Genomic DNA, 20675 nt, shown 5'->3' on the forward strand with positions numbered 1-20675 from the left:
GTATTTTCACCTGATCTTTTCAAGGATTTAATATCCTATCAAGGAAATTGCTTATTCACTTTTATCTTTAAAGACAGCTTATTTTTTTATTACTAATTCATTATTCTGCATGAATAAAAAGTTTGATCAACTGGAAATTTTTTCAATTTATTTTTTATTTCCTGTGGTATTTAGATGTACTCCTGTAATTTCAAAGCCTTTTTTATTTTAATTTATAATTTCATTTTATTTGCTTTTACCATATGGGCTCAATAGAATAGACTGTAATAATCCTCTACCTGAGATGACTTCTGTGGCCAATGAAACTGCTTTGTAGTCTGAGCACCTTAATAACCAACAAACATAATTTAAGGCCTGAATGTACAATCCTAACTCACAGGTACCTCACAAATATATGCCAATTGATCTTAAGGAAAAACTGCAAAATCAAACATTCAAATTTACTTTTTAAAAATATCAATTCAACAAATATTTGTTAAGAACACACATTTGATATATCAGGTGTGCACATGAGTGGTAAGGGTAGAGGCATGCTGCATGGCACTTTACAGATGCCTTTAATGCAAGGAAACGAAGGATATACCATATGAGATGCTGATAATTGGCAAAGCCCACACAGCTAATAGTGTTTGATCTTGAATTTGTACATAGATCATCTATTGAACCAAACTGAATTGAACATAAACTCCATGCATGTCAAAGAATAATCAATTTTCATTATTTAGAGAAGACTCTATTTGTGAACCCTAATGCATGATATATAGTAAAAGGATTAGAAATAACGCAGAACAGAATACTTACAGTCACATATTCAGTTATATAGATTTCGAGGTTCTTAATAATGAGAATGTCTTTTTTATTTTTACCTCCATTATTTAGTCTGAACCTAACAAAGTATCCATATAATTAAATAAATTATCATAAGCAAATTTAATTAAGTGTGTAAATCTAAATCGAACTATGACTATCACAATATATATTAAAAACTGTTAATATACCAGAATTTTTTTCAACACATAGGAATACAGTGGCTACTCGATCTACATATAGAATCTTTTAAAATTGGTATTCATTTCTTAAATAATTATTATAGCATTTTTGTATATTGTTAAGAGGATGAACTAAAATGTTATTTAAATGTTTTCTTATTTATTATAATTTTGATTCACTTTTATTTTTAATTCTTATTCTAATTGCTTTAGTATCACAAATATAGAGTACTATAAAACTTTAAATCTGTTATAAAATAATCAGGATATATTAGTCAGAAAACTAATTATGGTATTGAGCAGAACTTCTATGTTCTTTTCTGTTAATTTATTAATTTGGGCAGGGGGGATCTGAGGATGGAAGCCAGGGCTTCAAGCCTGTTAGGCAAGCACTCCAACACTGAGCAACATCCCAGTTCCACTAGTTTATTCATGTTAAGTTTTTTTTTAATACTTCTTTTTTAGTTGTAGTTGGACACAATACCTTTATTTTTATTTATTTATTTTCATGTGGTTCTGAGGATCGAACCCAGGGCCTCGCACATGCTAGGCAAGCGCTCTACTGCTGAGCCACAACCCCAGCCCTCATGTTAAGTTTTCTAAAGAAAAATATATAAAAGTAAATACTACAGAATATTTTAAATGAATTTTGAAAATTATAGAAAATAAAAATATATAAATATAAAGAACCCATAACCCCAAATGGATTATTTTGTCTTCAATTGTACCATCTAATATTTTAAAGAATAGCAAGCTCTATCAATGAACTACTGAATGGACTAGACATTCATGTGTTTATAAACAGGGACTTTAATTCCTTTAATCTTTAATTCCATCTTTTGGAATCTTACACACCTATGAGTAGAAATCTGACACAGAATAAGAAAAAAAATAACAAAACAAGAAAGCAAAAACAGAATTTAAGCTCACTGAAAAAGATTAATTAGAATGTGCCTGAATCATAGAATCTGCTGATAACAAGATCTACAGGTGAAAAGTCTTTAAATCCTACAACCTTTACACATTGTAGAAGTTCTCAAACGGTTACCTGCCCTAACGTTATTTAAGGACTCACTCACTCATTCCTAACAGTAACAATGACCCACTGTAGCAGGGACTGGCTGGAGATAGAGGCAGAGCTCATCCTCAACAAAACTTTAAAATGAATTTTGAAAATTACGGAAAATAGAACCCTACTTCCCCTGAGAATTATTGAGGCAGTGCTTAAATTTCTACCTTTTCTTAAGATACAGGAAAGCTTTTACTTGCATTTTAATTATGTTATTATAAACAACCTTCCTATAAATTTTCCTATTATAAACAAATGGAGAATCAATTCAAACCTTAAAGAATTTTCCCAGGGCCAAATAATCCAACCCATCAGAGCAGTTGAAAACCACACATTGTTTGGCTATGGCTTTTGCTAAATCCTTGGTAGTTTCTGTCTTTCCAGTGCCAGCTGGACCCTCAGGTGCTCCTCCAAGATGCAGGTGAAGAGCTCCAAATAAGGTTCTGAAATAGAAGAAATAGACATCCCTTAAGGAATAACGTGATTTTTTAAAATGCACATGCCCCCCCATCCAAAAAAAAACCTGAGAACCAAATTCACATTTCTTCCTCCCTACTAGCTTTCCCAAATCTCTGACTCTACATTACTTTATTATTCTATTCTACTTCTAAATAGCTGAAATATATGACAAATTTAGAACTAATTCATTTTTAAAATTCAGTGCTGACTTCTGGTCCAAATGGAGAATTCAGTTGACCCTGAACAATCCAGCTCCCTTACTATAAGCATATACAAAAGTTACGTGAAACATATAGTAACTTTTAAATAACATGGCCATTTATGCTTTTATTAATGCATCATAGTTATACATAATAGTGGGGTTTATTCTGACATACATGCATGGAATTTAATTTGCTCATCTCAGTTCTGGTGATTCCTCTTTTCCCTCTCCTTCTCCTTCTTCTTATTCCCCTTCCTCTATTCGTCATCCTTCTATTTATTTATCATTTTTTAAAAAATTTGATGCTTTATAGACATACATGAAGGTAGAATTTTTGGTGGTATATCATATATGTACATAGCATAATTTTGTCAAATGCATTTCACATTTTCTCCCTTTTCACATCTCTTCTTCTTCAAACTCCTTCCTCTACTCCACTGATCTTCCCTCTAATTTTGTGAGATCTACCCCCCTGGCTCCCTTACTTTGCTCTATCTTTTGCATATGAGAGAAAACATTCAACCCTTGACTTTTTGAGTCTCACTTAACGTCACTTAGGATGATGTTCTCCAGTTCAGTCCATTTACTAACAAATGCCATAATTTCTATTTTTAAAAAAGCTGAGTAAAACTCCATTATGTATATGTACCACATTTTCTTAATCCATTTATCTGTTGACTGGCACCTGGGCTGGTTCCATAACCTGGTTATTTGAACTGAGTTGCTATAAACAGTGATATGCCTGTATCACTACACTATAGTGATTTTATTTCTTTTGGATAAACACCAAAGAGTGGAATAAGTGATTCATATGGCAGTTCTATTCCTATTCTTTAGGGTAATATCCATACTGCTTTCCAGAATTGTCGTAATAATTTACAGTCCAATCAACAATGTATGAGTATATCTTTTTCCTACATTCTCACCAACATTTATTATTGTTTGTATTCTTTTTAAATTAAGTGTCATATTTATACATAGAAGTTGGGCTCATTTCGACAAAGCCATATATGCATGCAAATTGATTTACTCCATTTCAGTCCATGTTTCCCATCCTTTCCCATCCCCTTTCCCTCTTCCTATTCTCCACCCTTAATTCTACTGACCTCCCTTTTACTCCTTTATCTATCTATCTATCTGTCTATCTATCTATCTATCTATCTATCTATCTATCTATCTATCTATCTATTGGTACCAGGGTTTGAACCAAGTGGCACTTAACTACTGAGCCACATCCCCAGACCTTTTTTATATTTTATTTAGAGACAGGGTCTCACTGAATTGCTTAGGGCCTCACTAATTTGCTGATGCTGGCCTCACTAATTTGCTGATTTCAATCCTCTTGCCTGAGTCTCCGGAGACTCATTCATTTATGATTGGTGCTTTGTACATATACCTAAAGATGAAATTCTGTGATATATTAACATATGCATATAATGTGATTTTTAAAATGGATTCCACATTTCTTCTCCTTCTCATTCTCCTTCCCTCCCTTCTTAATCTCCTTCTTCTACTCCACTGATCTTCCCTTTATCTTTTGATATCCTATCTCCCAGCCCTGACCACCACACCTTCTTTCCCTCATATTTCGCTAGCTTCCACACAGGAGAGAAAACATTTGACCTTGATTTTCTGAGTCTAGCTTATTTCAATTAGCATGAAATTCTCCATTTCCCTCCATTAGTGGAGAAGGCTACAATTTCATTCTTAATTATGGTTGAGTAAAGCTCCATTGTGTATATATACACCACATTTTCTTTATCCATTTACCTATTGATGGGTATCTGGGTTGATGCTGTAATCTGGCTATTATGAGTTGTGCCTCTATATATACTGAAGTGACTGTATCACTATGGTATGCTGCTATTAGTTCTTTTGGACAAAAAGCAAGGAGTGGGATAGCTGGGTCATATGGTGGTTTCATTCATTTTGAGGAATTCCATAAGGATTTCCAGAGTGGTTGTACTAATTTGTGATCCCCCTAACAATGTATAAGTGTACCTTTTCCCTACATCCTCACCAGCATTTATTCTTATAATTTGTGTTCTTGATAACTGCCATCTGACTAGAGTGAGATTAAATCTCAGCGTAGTTTTGACTTGCATTTCTCTGATTGCTAGAGATGTTGAACATTTTTCATGTGTTTGTTGGTATTCTGTGTTTCTTCTTTTTTTTAAATTTTTTATTGTTGGTTGTTCAAAACATTACATAGTTCTTGATATATCATATTTCACACTTTGATTCAAGTGGGTTATGAACTCCCATTTTTACCCCATATACAGATTGCAGAATCACATCAGTTACACATCCATTGATTTACATATTGCCATACTAGTGTCTGTTGTATTCTATTGCCTTTCCTATCCTCTACTATCCCCCTCCCCTCCCCTCTTCTCTCTCTACCCCCTCTACTGTCATTCATCTCTCCCCCTTGTATTATTTTTCCCTTTCCCCTCACTTCCTCTTGTATGTACTTTTGTATAACCCTGAGGGTCTCCTTCCATTTCCATGCAATTTCCCTTCTCTCTCCCTTTCCCTCCCACCTCTCATCCCTGTTTAATGTTAATCTTTTTCTCATGCTCTTCGTCCCTACTCTGTTCTTGGTTACTCTCCTTATATCGAAGAAGACATTTGGCATTTGTTTTTTAGGGATTGGCTAGCTTCACTTAGCATAATCTGCTCTAATGCCATCCATTTCCCTGTAAATTCTATGATTTTGTCATTTTTTAATGCAGAGTAATACTCCATTGTGTATAAATGCCACATTTTTTTTATCCATTCGTCTATTGAAGGGCATCTAGGTTGGTTCCACAGTCTTGCTATTGTGAATTGTGCTGCTATGAACATCGATGTAGCAGTGTCCCTGTAGCATGCTCTTTTTAGGTCTTTAGGGAATAGACCGAGAAGGGGAATAGCTGGGTCAAATGGTGGTTCCATTCCCAGCTTTCCAAGAAATCTCCATACTGCTTTCCAAATTGGCTGCACCAATTTGCAGTCCCACCAGCAATGTACAAGTGTACCCTTTTCCCCACATCCTTGCCAGCACTTGTTGTTGTTTGACTTCATAATGGCTGCCAATCTTACTGGAGTGAGATGATATCTTAGGGTGGTTTTGATTTGCATTTCTCTGACTGCTAGGGATGGTGAGCATTTTTTCATGTACTTGTTGATTGATTGTATGTCCTCCTCTGAGAAGTGTCTGTTCAGGTCCTTGGCCCATTTGTTGATTGGGTTGTTTGTTATCTTATTGTCTAATTTTTTGAGTTCTTTGTATACTCTGGATATTAGGGCTCTATCTGAAGTGTGAGGAGTAAAGATTTGTTCCCAGGATGTAGGCTCCCTATTTACTTCTCTTATTGTTTCTTTTGCTGTGAAAAAACTTTTTAGTTTGAGTAAGTCCCAATTGTTGATTCTAGGTATTAACTTTTGTGCTATGGGTGTCCTATTGAGAAATTTGGAGCCCGACCCCACAGTATGTAGATCGTAGCCAACTTTTTCTTCTATCAGACGGCGTGTCTCTGATTTGATATCAAGCTCCTTGATCCATTTTGAGTTAACTTTTGTGAGTGGCGAGAGAAAGGGATTCAGTTTCATTTGGTTGCATATGGATTTCCAGTTTTCCCAGCACCATTTGTTGAAGATGCTATCCTTCCTCCATTGCATGCCTTTAGCCCCTTTATCAAATATAAGATAGTTGTAGTTTTGTGGATTGGTTTCTGTGTCCTCTATTCTGTACCATTGGTCCACCCGCCTGTTTTGGTACCAGTACCATGCTGCTTTTGTTACTATTGCTCTGAAGTATAGTTTGAAGTCTGGTATCGCTATACCGCCTGATTCACACTTCCTGCTTAGCATTGTTTTTGCTATTCTGGGTCTTTTCTTTTTCCATATGAATTTCATGATTGCTTTCTCTATTTCTACAAGAAATGCCATTGGGATTTTGATTGGCATTGCATTAAACCTATAGAGAACTTTTGGTAATATCGCCATTTTGATGATGTTAGTTCTGCCTATCCATGAACAGGGTATATTTTTCCATCTTCTAAGATCTTCTTCTATTTCTCTCTTTAGGGTTCTGTAGTTTTCATTGTATAAGTCTTTCACCTCTTTTGTTAGGTTGATTCCCAAGTATTTTATTTTTTTTGAGGATATTGTGAATGGAGTGGTTGTCCTCATTTCCATTTCAGAGGATTTGTCGCTGATATACAGGAATGCCTTTGATTTATGCGTGTTGATTTTATATCCAGCCACTTTGCTGAATTCATTTATTAGCTCTAATAGTTTCTTTGTAGACCCTTTTGGGTCTGCTAGGTATAGAATCATGTCACCTGCAAATAGTGATAATTTAAGTTCTTCTTTTCCTATTTTTGTGCCTTTAATTTCTTTTGTCTGTCTAATTGCTCTGGCCAGTGTTTCGAGAACTATGTTGAACAGAAGTGGTGAGAGAGGGCATCTCTGTCTTGTTCCAGATTTTAGAGGGAATGCCTTCAGTTTTTCTCCATTCAGAATGATGCTAGCCTGAGGCTTAGCATAGATTGCTTTTACAATATTGAGGTATGTTCCTGTTATCCCTAGTTTTTCTAGAGTTTTGAACATAAAGGGATGCTGTACTTTGTCGAATGCTTTTTCCGCATCTATCGAGATGATCATATGGTTCTTATTTTTAAGTCTATTGATGTGGTGAATAACATTTATTGATTTCCGTATATTGAACCAGCCTTGCATCCCAGGGATGAATCCTACTTGATCATGGTGCACAATTTTTTTGATATGTTTTTGTATCCGATTCGCCAGAATTTTATTGAGGATTTTTGCATCTAGGTTCATTAGAGATATTGGTCTGTAGTTTTCTTTCTTTGAAGTGTCTTTGTCTGGTTTAGGTATCAGGGTGATGTTGACCTCGTAGAATGAATTTGGAAGTTCTCCCTCTTTTTCTATTTCCTGAAGTAGCTTGAAAAGTATTGGTATTAGTTCCTCTTTAAAGGTTTTGTAAAACTCTGCTGTATACCCATCCGGTCCCAGGCTTTTCTTAGTTGGTAGTCTTTTGATGGTTTCTTCTATTTCCTCAATTGATATTGGTCTGTTTAGGTTGTCTATATCTTCCTGACTCAATCTGGGCAGATCATATGACTTAAGAAATTTATCGATGCCTTCACTATCTTCTAATTTATTGGAGTATAAGGATTCAAAATAATTTTTGATTATCTTCTGTATTTCTGAAGTGTCTGTTGTGATATTGCCTTTTTCATCCCGTATGCTAGTAATTTGAGTTCTCTCTCTTCTTCTCTTTGCTAGCATGGCTAAGGGTCTGTCGATTTTGTTTATTTTTTCAAAGAACCAACTTTTAGTTTTGTCAATGTTTTCAATTGTTTCTTTTGTTTCGATTTCATTAATTTCAGCTCTGATTTTAATTATTTCTTGCCTTCTACTTCTTTTGCTGTTGTTTTGCTCTTCTTTTTCTAGGATTTTGAGATGAAGTATGAGATCATTTATTTGTTGTTGTTTTTTTTCTTTTTTTAAGGAATGAACTCCACGCAATGAATTTTCCTCTTAGAACTGCTTTCAATGTGTCCCATAGATTCCGATATGTTGTGTCTGTGTTTTCATTTATCTCTAAGAATTTTTTAATTTCCTCCTTGATGTCTTCTATAACCCATTGATCATTCAGTAACCTATTGTTCATTCTCCAAGTTATGCATGATTTTTCCTTCCTTCTTTTATCGTTGATTTTCAGTTTCATTCCATTATGATCAGATAAGATGCATGGTATTATCTCTACTCCTTTATATTGTCTAAGAGTTGCCCTGTGACATAATATATGATCTATTTTTGAGAAGGATCCATGTGCTGCTGAGAAAAAACTGTAACTGCTTGATGTTGGGTGGTATATTCTATATATGTCAATTAAGTCTAGGTTATTAATTGTGTTATTGAGTTCTATAGTTTCCTTATTCAACTTTTGTTTGGAAGATCTGTCCAGTGGCGAGAGAGGTGTGTTGAAGTCTCCCATGATTATGGTATGGTGGTCTATTAGACTCTTGAACTTGAGAAGAGTTTGTTTGACGAACATAGCTGCACCATTGTTTGGGGCATAAATATTTATGATTGTTATGTCTTGCTGGTGTATGGTTCCCTTAAGCAGTATGTAGTGTCCCTCTTTATCCCTTTTGATTAACTTTGGCTTGAAATCTATTTTATTTGATATGAGTATGGACACTCCTGCTTGTTTCCAAAGTCCATATGAGTGATATGATTTTTCCCAACCTTTCACCTTCAGCCTATGTATGTCTTTTCCTATCAAATGCGTCTCCTGTAGGCAGCATATTGTTGGGTCTTGTTTTGTGATCCATTCTACTAGCCTGTGTCTCTTAATTGGTGAGTTTAAGCCATTAACATTTAGGGTTATTATTGAGATATGGGTTGTTCTTCCAGCCATATTTGTTTATTTCTGTTACTAAACATTGTTTGTTTTCCTCTTTGATTATTTTCCCCCCCTTTACTGTCCTACCTCCCACTGTTGGTTTTCATTGTTATTTTCCATTTCCTCTTCCTGTAATGTTTTGCCAAGGATGTTTTGAAGAGATGGTTTTCTAGCTGCGAATTCTTTTAACTTTTGTTTATCGTGGAAGGTTTTAATTTCATCTTCCATCCTGAAGCTTAATTTCGCTGGATACACAATTCTTGGTTGGAACCCATTTTCTTTCAGTGTTTGAAATATGTTATTCCAGGATCTTCTAGCTTCAGAGTCTGTGTTGAAAGATCAGCTGTTATCCTGATTGGCTTACCCCTAAATGTAATCTGCTTCCTTTCTCTTGTAGCTTTTAAAATTCTCTCCTTATTCTGTATGTTGGGCATCTTCATTATAATGTGTCTAGGTGTGGATCTCTTATGATTTTGCACATTCGGCGTCCTATATGCTTCTAGGATTTTGGATTCTGTCTCATTCTTCAAGTCTGGGAAGTTTTCTCGTATTATTTCATTGAATAGATTGCTCATTCCTTTGGTTTGAAACTCTGTCCCTTCCTGTATCCCAATGACTCTTAAATTTGGTCTCTTGATGTTATCCCATATTTCTTGGATGTTCTGCTCATGGTTTCTTAACAGTCTTGCTGAGCTGTCTATGTTCTTTTCAAGTTGAAATACTTTGTCTTCATTGTCTGATGTTCTATCTTCTAAGTGTTCTACTCTGCTGGTAGTATTCTCAATTGAGTTTTTAAGTTGGTTTATTGCTTCCTGCATTTCTAGGATTTCTGTTTGTTTGTTTTTTTATAACCTCTATCTCCCTGTATAGTTGATCTTTTGCTTCCTGGATTTGTTTGTGTAATTCATTGTCGAAGTGATCTTTTATTGTCTGATTTTGCTGTCTAATGTCTTCCTTGATACTCCAGATCATCTGAAGCATGTATATCCTGAATTCTTTATCTGACATTCCATCTGCTGCAGCTGTTACCTCTTCTAAAGTTGCGTTGACCTGCATTGCTTGTGGTCCTTTCTTTCCTTGTCTTTTCATACTGCTTGCGTTTCTTTCTGCTTGGTGAAACTGTTGTGTTTTTGAAAGTTTTTTCCCCCTATATATTTATATTGCTCTTGTATAGTTGAAAAGTCTCCCTTGCAGGGTCGGGCGGCGGTCTGCCTACCTTGCAGGCGCGGGCGGCGGCTCTGCTCTGCCCCTCCTCCAATTGGTGTGACCTGTCTACCACGCCCGCGGACCCCTGGGCCTGTTCTGCTGGTCGGTCACAGATCTGCCTACCTTGCAGGCGCGGGCAGCGGCTCTGCTCTGCCCTTACTCCAATTGGGGTGAAGTGACTACCGTGCCGGTGGGCCGCTGGGCCTGTTCCGGGCGTGGGCGAAAGCTCTGCTCTGCCTCTACTCCAATTGGGGTGACGTGTATACCACGCCGGCAGGCCACTGGGCCTGATCCTCAGGTCGGTTGCAGGTCTGCCAACCTTGCAGGCGCTGGCGGTGGCTCTGCTCTGCCCCTCCTCCAATTGGTGTGACTTGTCTACCATGCCCGTGGACCGCTGGGCCTGTTCCGGGCGCAGGCGAAGGCTCTGCTCTGCTCCTACTCCAACTGGAGTGACGTGCCTATCACCCCGGCCGGCCGCTGGGCCTGTTCCACCGGTCGGTCGCAGGTCTGCCTACCTTGTGGGCACGGGCAGCTCTGCTCTGCCCCTACTCCAAATGGGGTGACGTGTCTGTCGTGCTGGCAGGCCACTGGGCCTGTTCCGCTGGTCGGTCGCAGGTCTGCCCACTTTTCGGGCACAGGTGGCGGCTCTGCTCTGCCCCTACTCCAACTGGGGTGTCGTGACTACCACGCCGGCAGGTTGCTGGGCCTGTTCCTGGCGCGGGCGGCGGCTCTGCTCTGCCCCTACTCCAATTGGGGTGACATGTGCACCACGCCAGCAGGCCACTGGGCCTGATCCGCTGGTCTGTTGCAGGTCTGCTTACCTTGCAGGCGCGGGCGGCGGCTCTGCCCTGCCTCTCTTACCACGCCCGTGGACCTCTGGGCCTGTTCTGCAGGTTGGTCGCAGGTCTGCCCACCCTGTGGGCACGGATGGCGGCTCCCCTCCGCCCCTACTCCAATTGGGGTCATGTGACCACCACACCCACCGGCGGGCCGCTGGGCCTGATCCAGGCGCAGGCGAAGGCTCTGCTCTGCCCCTACACCAGTTGGGGTGACGTGTGTACCACGCTGGCAGGCTGCTGGGCCTGATCCGCCGCTCTGTCGCAGGTCTGCCTACCTTGCAGGCGTGGGCGGCGGCTCTGCTCTGCCCCTCCTACCACGCCCGCGGACCACTGGGCCTGTTCTGCTGGTCGGTCGCAGGACTGCCCACCTTGCGGGCGCGGGTGGCGGCTCCGCTCCACCCCCACTCCAATTGGGGTCACACGACCACCACGCCGGCGAGCCGCTGGGCCTGCTCTGGGCGCGGGCGGCGGCCCCGCTCCTCCCCTCTGGCTCGACGACAAAGCGAGAAAGACTCGGGTGTCTGTGACTCACCCTCCCTACCAGGAGACCAACTGTTTCTGTCGCCGCTGCTATTGATGAAGTTCTCTCCTCCGCCGCTTTCTGATGACATCAGATCTCTGCCATGTTGGTATCCCATGCGAATGGCAGCATTTCGTTCCCTTTGCCGGGTGACCAAAGCAACGGGTGAGTCCTGACCAGCCCTCACAAGCCCCGTCTCAGTCCCGTTGCCACTGCCCACGAAGGCTCGGTTGGTATTTACCTCCACGGTACTCAGCAGGACCTGGACCGAGAAGCAGTTTCCACGGGCTCCTTAGCCCTGGGCCACAGCAGTTCCGGGAGCCGGAACTCGGCCGCTCCGTGCTCGGTGCATGCTCTGATAGGAGCAGGCTCCAAGAAGCAGTTTCCGCGGGCTATTTAGCACTGAGCCTGAGTAATTTGTCTGCAAGCCGCAGGCGAATGGCAGCGTGAAATTACCCGTTCTATGACTGAATGAGCTGTGATCAGTCGAAAACAGGGATGGTGACGTCAGCTCTCCAAGATGGTGGCCGCTGGCCTCCTCTGTGGTCTGCCTGTTGTGGAGAACTGAATTGGACTGCTTCCTTCACCGTCTCAAACCCAGAATTCAGCACTGAGTACGGTGCTTGCACAGCTGGCAGAAGCCCACAGAAACTGCAGCGCTGTATCCCTGCATCACTATCTCCTCGTTTCCCAGCGCGCGCCGCAGACTCTAGCCGCGGGGCGATTTGCCGAACAAGCCGTGTTTCTTCTTTTAAGAAACATTTGTTCAGTTCTTTTGCCCATTTATTGGTTAGGTTATTTGTTTGTTGTGTTTTTGTTGTTGTTTGGCTGTTTGGGTTTGTTTTTGTTTTTCTGGTTTTTTTGGTGTTAAATTTTTTGAGTTCTGTATTTATTCTGGATATTAATCCCTGTCAGAGGGGCAACTGGCAAAGATTTTCTTCCATTCTGTGGGCTCTCTCTTCACATTATTAATCATTTCCTCTGCTGTGGAAGCTTTTTAATTTGATGGCATCCAACTTATTGATTCTTGATTGAGCTTTAGAGGTATTGTTAAGGAAGTCAGTACCTACACCAATATGACAGAGTATTAACTCTATATTTTCTTCTAGCAGTTGCTAGAAACTTCCGGTCTAATTCCTAGATCTTTGATCCACTTTGATTTGACTTTTGTGCAGAGTGAGATATAGGGATCTAGTTTCATTCTTCTACATATGGATCTAAATGATCTCAGTTTTCCCAGAACCATTTGTTTAAAAGGCTGTTTTTTTTTCTTGAACATATATTTTTGGCCCTTTTGCCAAGTATTGATGGCTGTAAGTATGTGAATTTGTCTCTATTTTCTATTTTATTCCATTGTTGTTCATGTTTTTTGATGTCAATACCATAGTGTTTTTGTTAGCTCTGTAGTATAATTTGAGATTGGTATTGTGATGCCACCTGTATCACTTTTCTTGCTCAGAACTGTTTTGGCTATTCTGAATCTTTTATTCTTCCAAATGAATTTTAGGGCTGTATTCTTCCTAGTTCTTTAAAGCATGCCATTGGTATTTTGATGGGAATTGCATTGAATCTGTATATTGCTTTTGGTAATATGAACATTTTGATGATATTAACTCTCTACCCAAGAACATTGAAAATATTTTCAATATTCTAAAGTCTTCAATATCTTTTTTGAGTGTTCTATAGTTGTCATTATGAGGTCTTTCACCTCCTTGGTTAGACTTATGACCAATGTTTGTTGTTTGTTTGTTTGTTTTGTTTTTAGGTTATCATGAATGGGATAGCTTCTTTCTCAGCAGATTCACTACTGCAGTATATGAAAGCTATTGATTTCTGAATGTTGATTCTGTGTCCTGCAACTTTGCTAAGTTCGTTCATTAGCTTTAAAAGTCTTCTGTACATAGCCTTTCTTTAAAGTATAAAAGAGAAATCACCAACAAAGAGGGAACGCAAAGTTGGAGAAGTAATTAGGTACTAATGCTGCAGAGGTTTATGTTGTTTTAGGATCTGCATATAAACACAAATGCATTTATGCCTACGTAGACATCGAAAATAAATCCTCAGAATTGAGGCAAGGTGGAGAATTGAAATGTATCCACTTATATAAATCTAGAAGTCTTGAAATGCTTCCTTTCTGTAAGTGAGAAGTAAATTTACTCTAGTAACCTATTGGAGAAAGACAAAAAACAACCAAGAAGAAGTAGCTTATCTTCTATGCAGGGCCTCATGAAGCCTATATCATTCACTGACGGGAGGGCATTCAAATTCCAATTACTTGCACATGTGAACCCATATAAAAAACTAACCTTAAACTTTTTTTCTGGACCAGAGAAAGCCATGTATCCTTCCTCAGAGATATATCTGAAACTGCTCCATCAGGACACCTCAACTAAGGACATGAAAGACTACATGATGAAACAACACCTACTAAAATGACCTCAAAGATAAAATGGGAGGGGGGTGGTTGCCAAAGTTCAGTCAGACTTGCAATGACAAAAGCAGGTAGACAAAGGTCTATGAGTGTCACTAAATATATGGCACGCTGCCCTCTTGGTATTCTGGTGGACTGCTAAATGAGATTTTAAATAGAAAGTAATGCACACCAGAAAGTGTGTGTGTGTGTGTGTGTGAGAGAGAGAGAGAGAGAGAGAGAGAGAAGAAAACACAAAGAGATAAGCCAATTTCATAAAAGAGAGTAGTTGAAATTCTAGCAACAAAATTGTAGAAAACTCAGTGAATTGGTTATATATTAAAATAAACATAAGGAAACAGAACTATGCCCTGGAGGAAATCACCCAGAGAGATACAGATATCAAATGTAAAAAAATTTAAGAGGCAGAGAAAAAAAGTGGTGTATAAGAAAAATAGTGAAGAGGCAAAATTTATGTGGCAATGGCTGAGAATTTTCTAGAAATGAAGACAGACATTAATTGAAAAAAATTCCCAAGTAAGATAGATAAGTAATGCAAATAATGCACATTTGGACAAAAGAAAACCATTTTACTCTTCCTCAGAGACAAATCTGAAACCCGTGCATCAGGATACCTCGATTAAGGACATGAAAGACCTACATGAGGAAAAAATAATTCACATCTAATAACATTACAGTGGACATCAGCAATAGAGAGAAAATCTTGAAAATTACAATAAAGAAAGGAAATTTACTTAGAAAGATAATAATTAAAATAACAGGTTTCTCAGCAATCACAATGGATGGATGCCAGGAGAATATTATCTTTGGAAGTCTGATGGAAAATTATTGTTCATCTACAATTCTATACTTAGCACATATTTTAATAATTGAACAAAGACAGAGAATGAAAGAAAAGGAGAGGGAGAGGCATTATTTATATAAAGACTAAGAGAACACAGCTTGCAGATATTCACTGAACCAATAACTAAAAGTTGTTACACAGTAAGTAGAAAATTAAAAGAAGTAAAGCAAAGCAAGAAACAATGGTAAGTAAAAAAAAATAATATTTGGGGTTTTATATTCCTCAAGTTTTAATTTTTATTCTCTTTTGCTTTTCCCCTTTCATGTATTATCTTTTTTTTTAAAGAAAGAGTGAGAGAGAGAGAGAGAATTTTTTAATATTTTATTTTATTTTAGTTTAGTTTAGTTTTCGGCGGACACAACATCTTTGTTTTTTTTGTATGTGGTGCTGAGGATCGAACCCGGGCCGCACACATGCCAGGCGAGTGCGCTACCCACTTGAGCCACATCCCCAGCCTATCATGTATTATCTTTTAATAAATTTTTAAAATTCAATTTTCTCATCTGATATGGATATGATATGAGATATGATATGGGATTCTATTTCTATTCTTTTAAGCTAACTTTGACTTAAAAGTGCCTATTTCATTCAATGAAGCCTATAATTAATAAATCCCTTTATCCTCTTTCTGAATAATAAAGGGCTCTAAGTACTTTATCTTCAAGTTCCTATTCCAAATTATTGTCAAATACTAAATTAAACTTTGTCTTTAAATTTCTTTGAAAAATTTTATAATTTTAACTAGTTTATTGAGTAACTGGTTTAGGATGTAAGCAGAAAACAATTTTTTTAATCATTGTTATTTTAAATTTAATCAAATATTTTCCCTATTGCTGGATGAAATCTAGGGTAGATATGTTAGTTTTTCTTGTCATTCTAAGATACTAATGAATTGTGTCACCCATCCCCCAAATAGTAAAGTCTACTTAGGTCTTATATAATATTTAATATCTTTCATCCAATTTAAAACTTTCCTTCTCTCCCAACTTAAGCCTAACTGGCTCAGAGCTTGCATTTAAAAAGGTAGATGTGGTTAGTCTTTTGTCATTTTTGTTCCTGCCCTTTTCATTGAATCCTCCATAGCTCATCTTTAGGTACTATTTTTTTTAAAAAAGGAACTGGACAGTTACATTTTGGAAAAAATATAAATGCAAGTCCCTATGAGATATGAAATGAGGATATCCAGTGATATGTGTGTGTATACATAATATATATAATGTATATATTTGATATATATTTAATATATATAATGTATATGTTTTACATATTATATATATATATACATATATATATATATATATATATATCTCAAAAGCTTACGGTAGAGTGGCATAGATATGGAGTCTTCAAGATGTAGTTCACTAAAGCCTGAGAGTATGTGATAAGAACACTCAGGGAACCATGAAGCATGACATAAAACACCACATGAGAATAGAACTCTAGAAAACCAACATTTCAGGGAGGAAAATGATGGCGCTAGTAATCCAAAAAGAAGTCAGGGAGTTTCAAGAAGAAAGAAGGGATGAAGAGTTTCAAAACCAACTCCAACAACTGAGAATATTGAGAGCCCAAGCTGAGAAGAAGAAACCAGCAGAGAAAGAGAAACAGAAGATAAAGTTAAAAGGAGAATTAAAGGTCTAAGAAAAAAAAAACACAGGATAAATTTTCCATATGGAAGATAATATTTGTATTTTTTACTAAATTAGTAGGTAAGGGTAGTGAAAGTCATTACCAATAAGATCCTTATATTAAAGGGGTTACCTGTAACACCGATCCGTGAGTGGAGTAATAACCAGCCTAGGGGAATTACCCAGATATTCATACCCATATCGCAAACCAGCATTGATCATTTTTGTTTCTAAATTATTTTCCTAGGATAAAGCAGACAAAATTAAATTAGGTCAATATAACAACATTTTAAACAATATGATCTCAAGCTTTTTAATAAATAATAACATAAAGTAGGCTTCTTTAAATGTATTTGTAAAATTATCATTTGCTTCAGAAAAATTCAAAAGCTAGTTTCCATAAGAGAAGTAATTAAAGTCAGCGGTTTTAATTTTTTCCCATCGAATGCTTTAGAATTTGTCCCTTATTTCTCCCATATTTTCAATATTTCCCCCCCAATATAGAATGAGTATTATCATCATCAACATTTTCTAGATGAGGAAACTGATAATTAGAGTAAGGAACTCACCCAAGGTTATACATCTGGTAAGAGGAGGATCTGGCATTTAAAACAACGACTCTACTACCTGAGCTTCTAACCACCATATGCACCGACACTTAAATGGTTTCCCAGGATGCTGGTTCTTGCCCCTCTTGTCTTCCTCTCATACGTCTCAAGACTTCCACAAAAGCCGGTATGCTGAGAACTTCCAAGTGCATTTCTCCACTCACCTCCTCTCTCTGCCCATGCTTAGCAGGCCACTGTACAAACTGTTCCTGCTCTCCCTGCCTTCCCAGTCATGATTACCATCACCAGCCACCCATATACCCTGATAAAATCCTTCCTTACAGATCATTCCTCTAGATTCTGCCATTGATCAATGATAGGAAAATTTGATCTGTACATTCTTTGAATGTACTAGGAATCTAAAAACTGACTAATCCCAAAATTTTAAATGAATAATTTAAGAAATTTTTGTTTATTTTCATATATATACATTTAGGTATATATATACACACACTTGGATAGAGATATAAGCATAGATATTAAAATATAGATGTAGATATTGGCTGTCTTATTCTGCAATATGGAGAATCACTTATATAAATATAGTCAGTCATCAGCAAGAAATTCTACATTACTATTTCCCTTGTGAGCAAGCAAACACAAATTAAAAAGCCATGAGCTGAAATTGCTATGTAATAACATTCAGTGGGAGCACTTACTTGCCAGTAGTACCTCAGCTGACTTAACCATTCAAAGTTATTGTCATCACTAACATTTTTTTTCACAAGTGCTGCAAGGACATCTCTAGCATGGACGTCCAGTACCACAAGGGCTCCCAGAGTAACACGATTCTGCTTGGACAATTTGCCACGGACCAAAGTGACAATATCATCAATTTGTCTGTTACATTTTTCCAAATATTGCTCAAGAGCCTTAAAGAAAGTAAAATAAGATACAATTTCCCAATGTGATCAGAATAATTTTGAACAAAACCATTTTAACTAGCATGTATATAGGGTATTCTTGGCATTTTATCATAATTTTCTATATGATAGTTTTAAAATAACATCTCTCTACTACTACAAAGGTATTAGGCAAACAAGTCCAATCTGGCAAGATATAGTGGATATATGTGCTTTATATCCATACAACATCCTTTCTCTGTTCTCTGTGATTCTGTTTGGAGCTGTCTATAATATTCCCCATCTCTGTGGCAACATGAAGCAGGCATGTGGGACCTAATGAGAGCCAATCACAGTTCTTCCCAGGGACTGCTATCCAACCAAGAGAAAAGGTGCTTTTCACTAGGCTAAGCAGACTGTCAATATGCCCTCATGAAGATACTGAAAGTCTTCTTTCTCTTTCAGAAAAAAACTGCTAGTAACTAGCAGATAGATGTAGATGGTGAATGAGGGACTACTGCAATGATGAAGCCCTGAGACTCTGACTCTTTCTCTTCCTTTGATCCTTTGAGTCCTTCTAAGTTTCTTACACACATTTTCTGAAAGGGGTTTATATCACTTGAGATGAAAAGATACTGCTATATTTTGGAAATGATTTGAGTGTGTCCCCAGAAGGTCCGTGTGCTGGAGGTTTGGTCTCCAGGGCAACAGTGTTTAGGTGGTTGAACATTTAAAAGATGGGGCCTAATGGAAAGCAACTAGATCATGGACATCACACTCAAAAGGGAGGCCTCCTGAGACTGGACTAGGTCCCATGAGAATGGGTTGTTATTTTAGAAGGGAACCTGGCCCCTCCTTAGTCTCTCTTGTTATTTATTGCATCGTGTGATCACTCCCTCTTGCACACACTCCTACCATGATACATGCATCATGTTTGATATGACCAGAAGGCCCTCATCAGAGTCCAATCAGATAGAACTGCCCAATCTTGGATTTGCAACTTCTAAAACTGTGACTGAGATAAACCTCTTTTCTGTATGAAGTACACAGCCTCATATTTTGCTATGGACTAAGATACTAATGAGCAGAACATCACATGGTTTAGTTTTCTGAAGACCAAGACTGCTTTGGAGTCTCTCTTCTGGTAGCTCAATCTAATAAATAAGTTCAAAACAGAAGAGGGTTTAGGATGAAAATCAAATTAGCATCAATGAACACCACTGTTTAAGGGAATTGTCAATAGGTTTCACCAGGTCATTTTATCCACTCTAAAAATCTTTAATAAACAGTGTACACTGAAGAATTTATTTCACTCTTTTAAGTCCATTGCTAAATGTAAGATTAAACTGAAAGTAAGGCTTTTCAAGAATGAAAAAAGTTTAAAATATCTGGAGACTGAAGGTTTTTTTCTATATAGGACACTTGTCTTATTCCTTGAATTATATTATCTTTGTTTAATTGTTATTTTTAAGACAGCTCTGTATTTAAAGGTTTGGTGATTAAACATTATTCCATTTCTATTATTTACATGTTTAATTTGCTAGTAATTTTCTTAAGAAATGAAAAATGAACTTTTGTTCCACCAATGTTTAACCATATAAATATTTAATTTCTTTAACCTAATAAATGAATTTAACTATATCGAGCATATACATAAGTAAGGATAGTTTTGATCCTAGGAATACAAGCTGTGCCAATTGGTGTATCTTAACTTCCTCAGCATCAGTAAAATTTAGACTCTCTAAGAGTCTTACCAGTTCTCACATTCTATTCTGACGCAAAATAAAAATGTAACATTTGAATTTATTGTATGTACAAATTATATGCCCAGAAGAATGAACTCCTCTACACTAGAAAAACAGATTTGAAACTAAAATTTAGCTTCAGATTATAATAAACCAAGTTTTTTAGGACTGTGTTAAATGAATCAATGAAATTTTTTTTGATGAAATAAATTGAAAAAAAAATCATTTACACTGATAACATTTTTGTTACATTTCATTCCCTATAAAACAATCTTATTGTGAGCCAATGAATCTGAAAATAACTAGTATAATATTCCACTAAAATAAACCTTACCTAAAATCTCACAATTCTATCATTACTTAGATTCTTCTATCTGTACCACTATACACTGCCTCAAAATTATAGTAGTATTTACAATATCCTGGGCTCTGGGGAAGTAGTAATTCTTCCATTTATTCTATACTCCCTGTAATGCTTGACACAGACTAATTTTATAATCAACAGTCATTGAATAAATAATTGTAAACATAGATCCTGTGGTGAACAGGTCTTCTGGGAGCATGACAGTGTAACATGGTGCTTGCTATGAGGCACTCAGCTTTCGGGTGTTTGCAGAGAATGGAAGCACTCTTGTCTTCCATGAGATAACCAAGAGTCTTCTGCTGCTCATCTGAAGTCATCATTTTCACATATGAGCCACTAATTCATAAGGAAAAAAAAACTCTGAACATACGGAATATTAAAACATATGCTAGCCTACAGTGACAGAATCTCCTATTAATTTTTTTTAATTCTAGAGAACACTAAAGCATGTACTGACTCCTCATGATGCTGCTACAGAACTTGAATGACCAGAACTTGGATGAAATAT

At 37.5% G+C, this 20675-nt stretch overlaps 1 protein-coding gene across 3 annotated transcripts in view; it reads right to left on the reverse strand.

Moving 5' to 3' along the window:
* Positions 1 to 20675, reverse strand: part of Dnah7 (dynein axonemal heavy chain 7) — a 345957-nt gene that overhangs the window by 189641 nt on the left and 135641 nt on the right. For all 3 annotated transcript variants that reach the window (XM_046447272.2, XM_046447271.2, XM_058580336.1), the window contains 3 exons: positions 17876 to 18088; positions 16742 to 16851; positions 2333 to 2501 (listed from right to left, as the gene is read on the reverse strand). In XM_046447272.2, the coding sequence (XP_046303228.1) occupies positions 2333 to 2501; positions 16742 to 16851; positions 17876 to 18088 (492 nt within the window). The remainder of the gene's footprint in view (positions 1 to 2332; positions 2502 to 16741; positions 16852 to 17875; positions 18089 to 20675) is intronic.

The sequence above is a fragment of the Marmota monax genome, unplaced genomic scaffold (genome assembly GCF_021218885.2).
Source record: "Marmota monax isolate L192 unplaced genomic scaffold, Marmota_monax_Labrador192_F-V1.1 WCK01_AAM20220418_F8-fsc00007, whole genome shotgun sequence".
Taxonomy (NCBI): Eukaryota; Metazoa; Chordata; class Mammalia; order Rodentia; family Sciuridae; genus Marmota; species Marmota monax.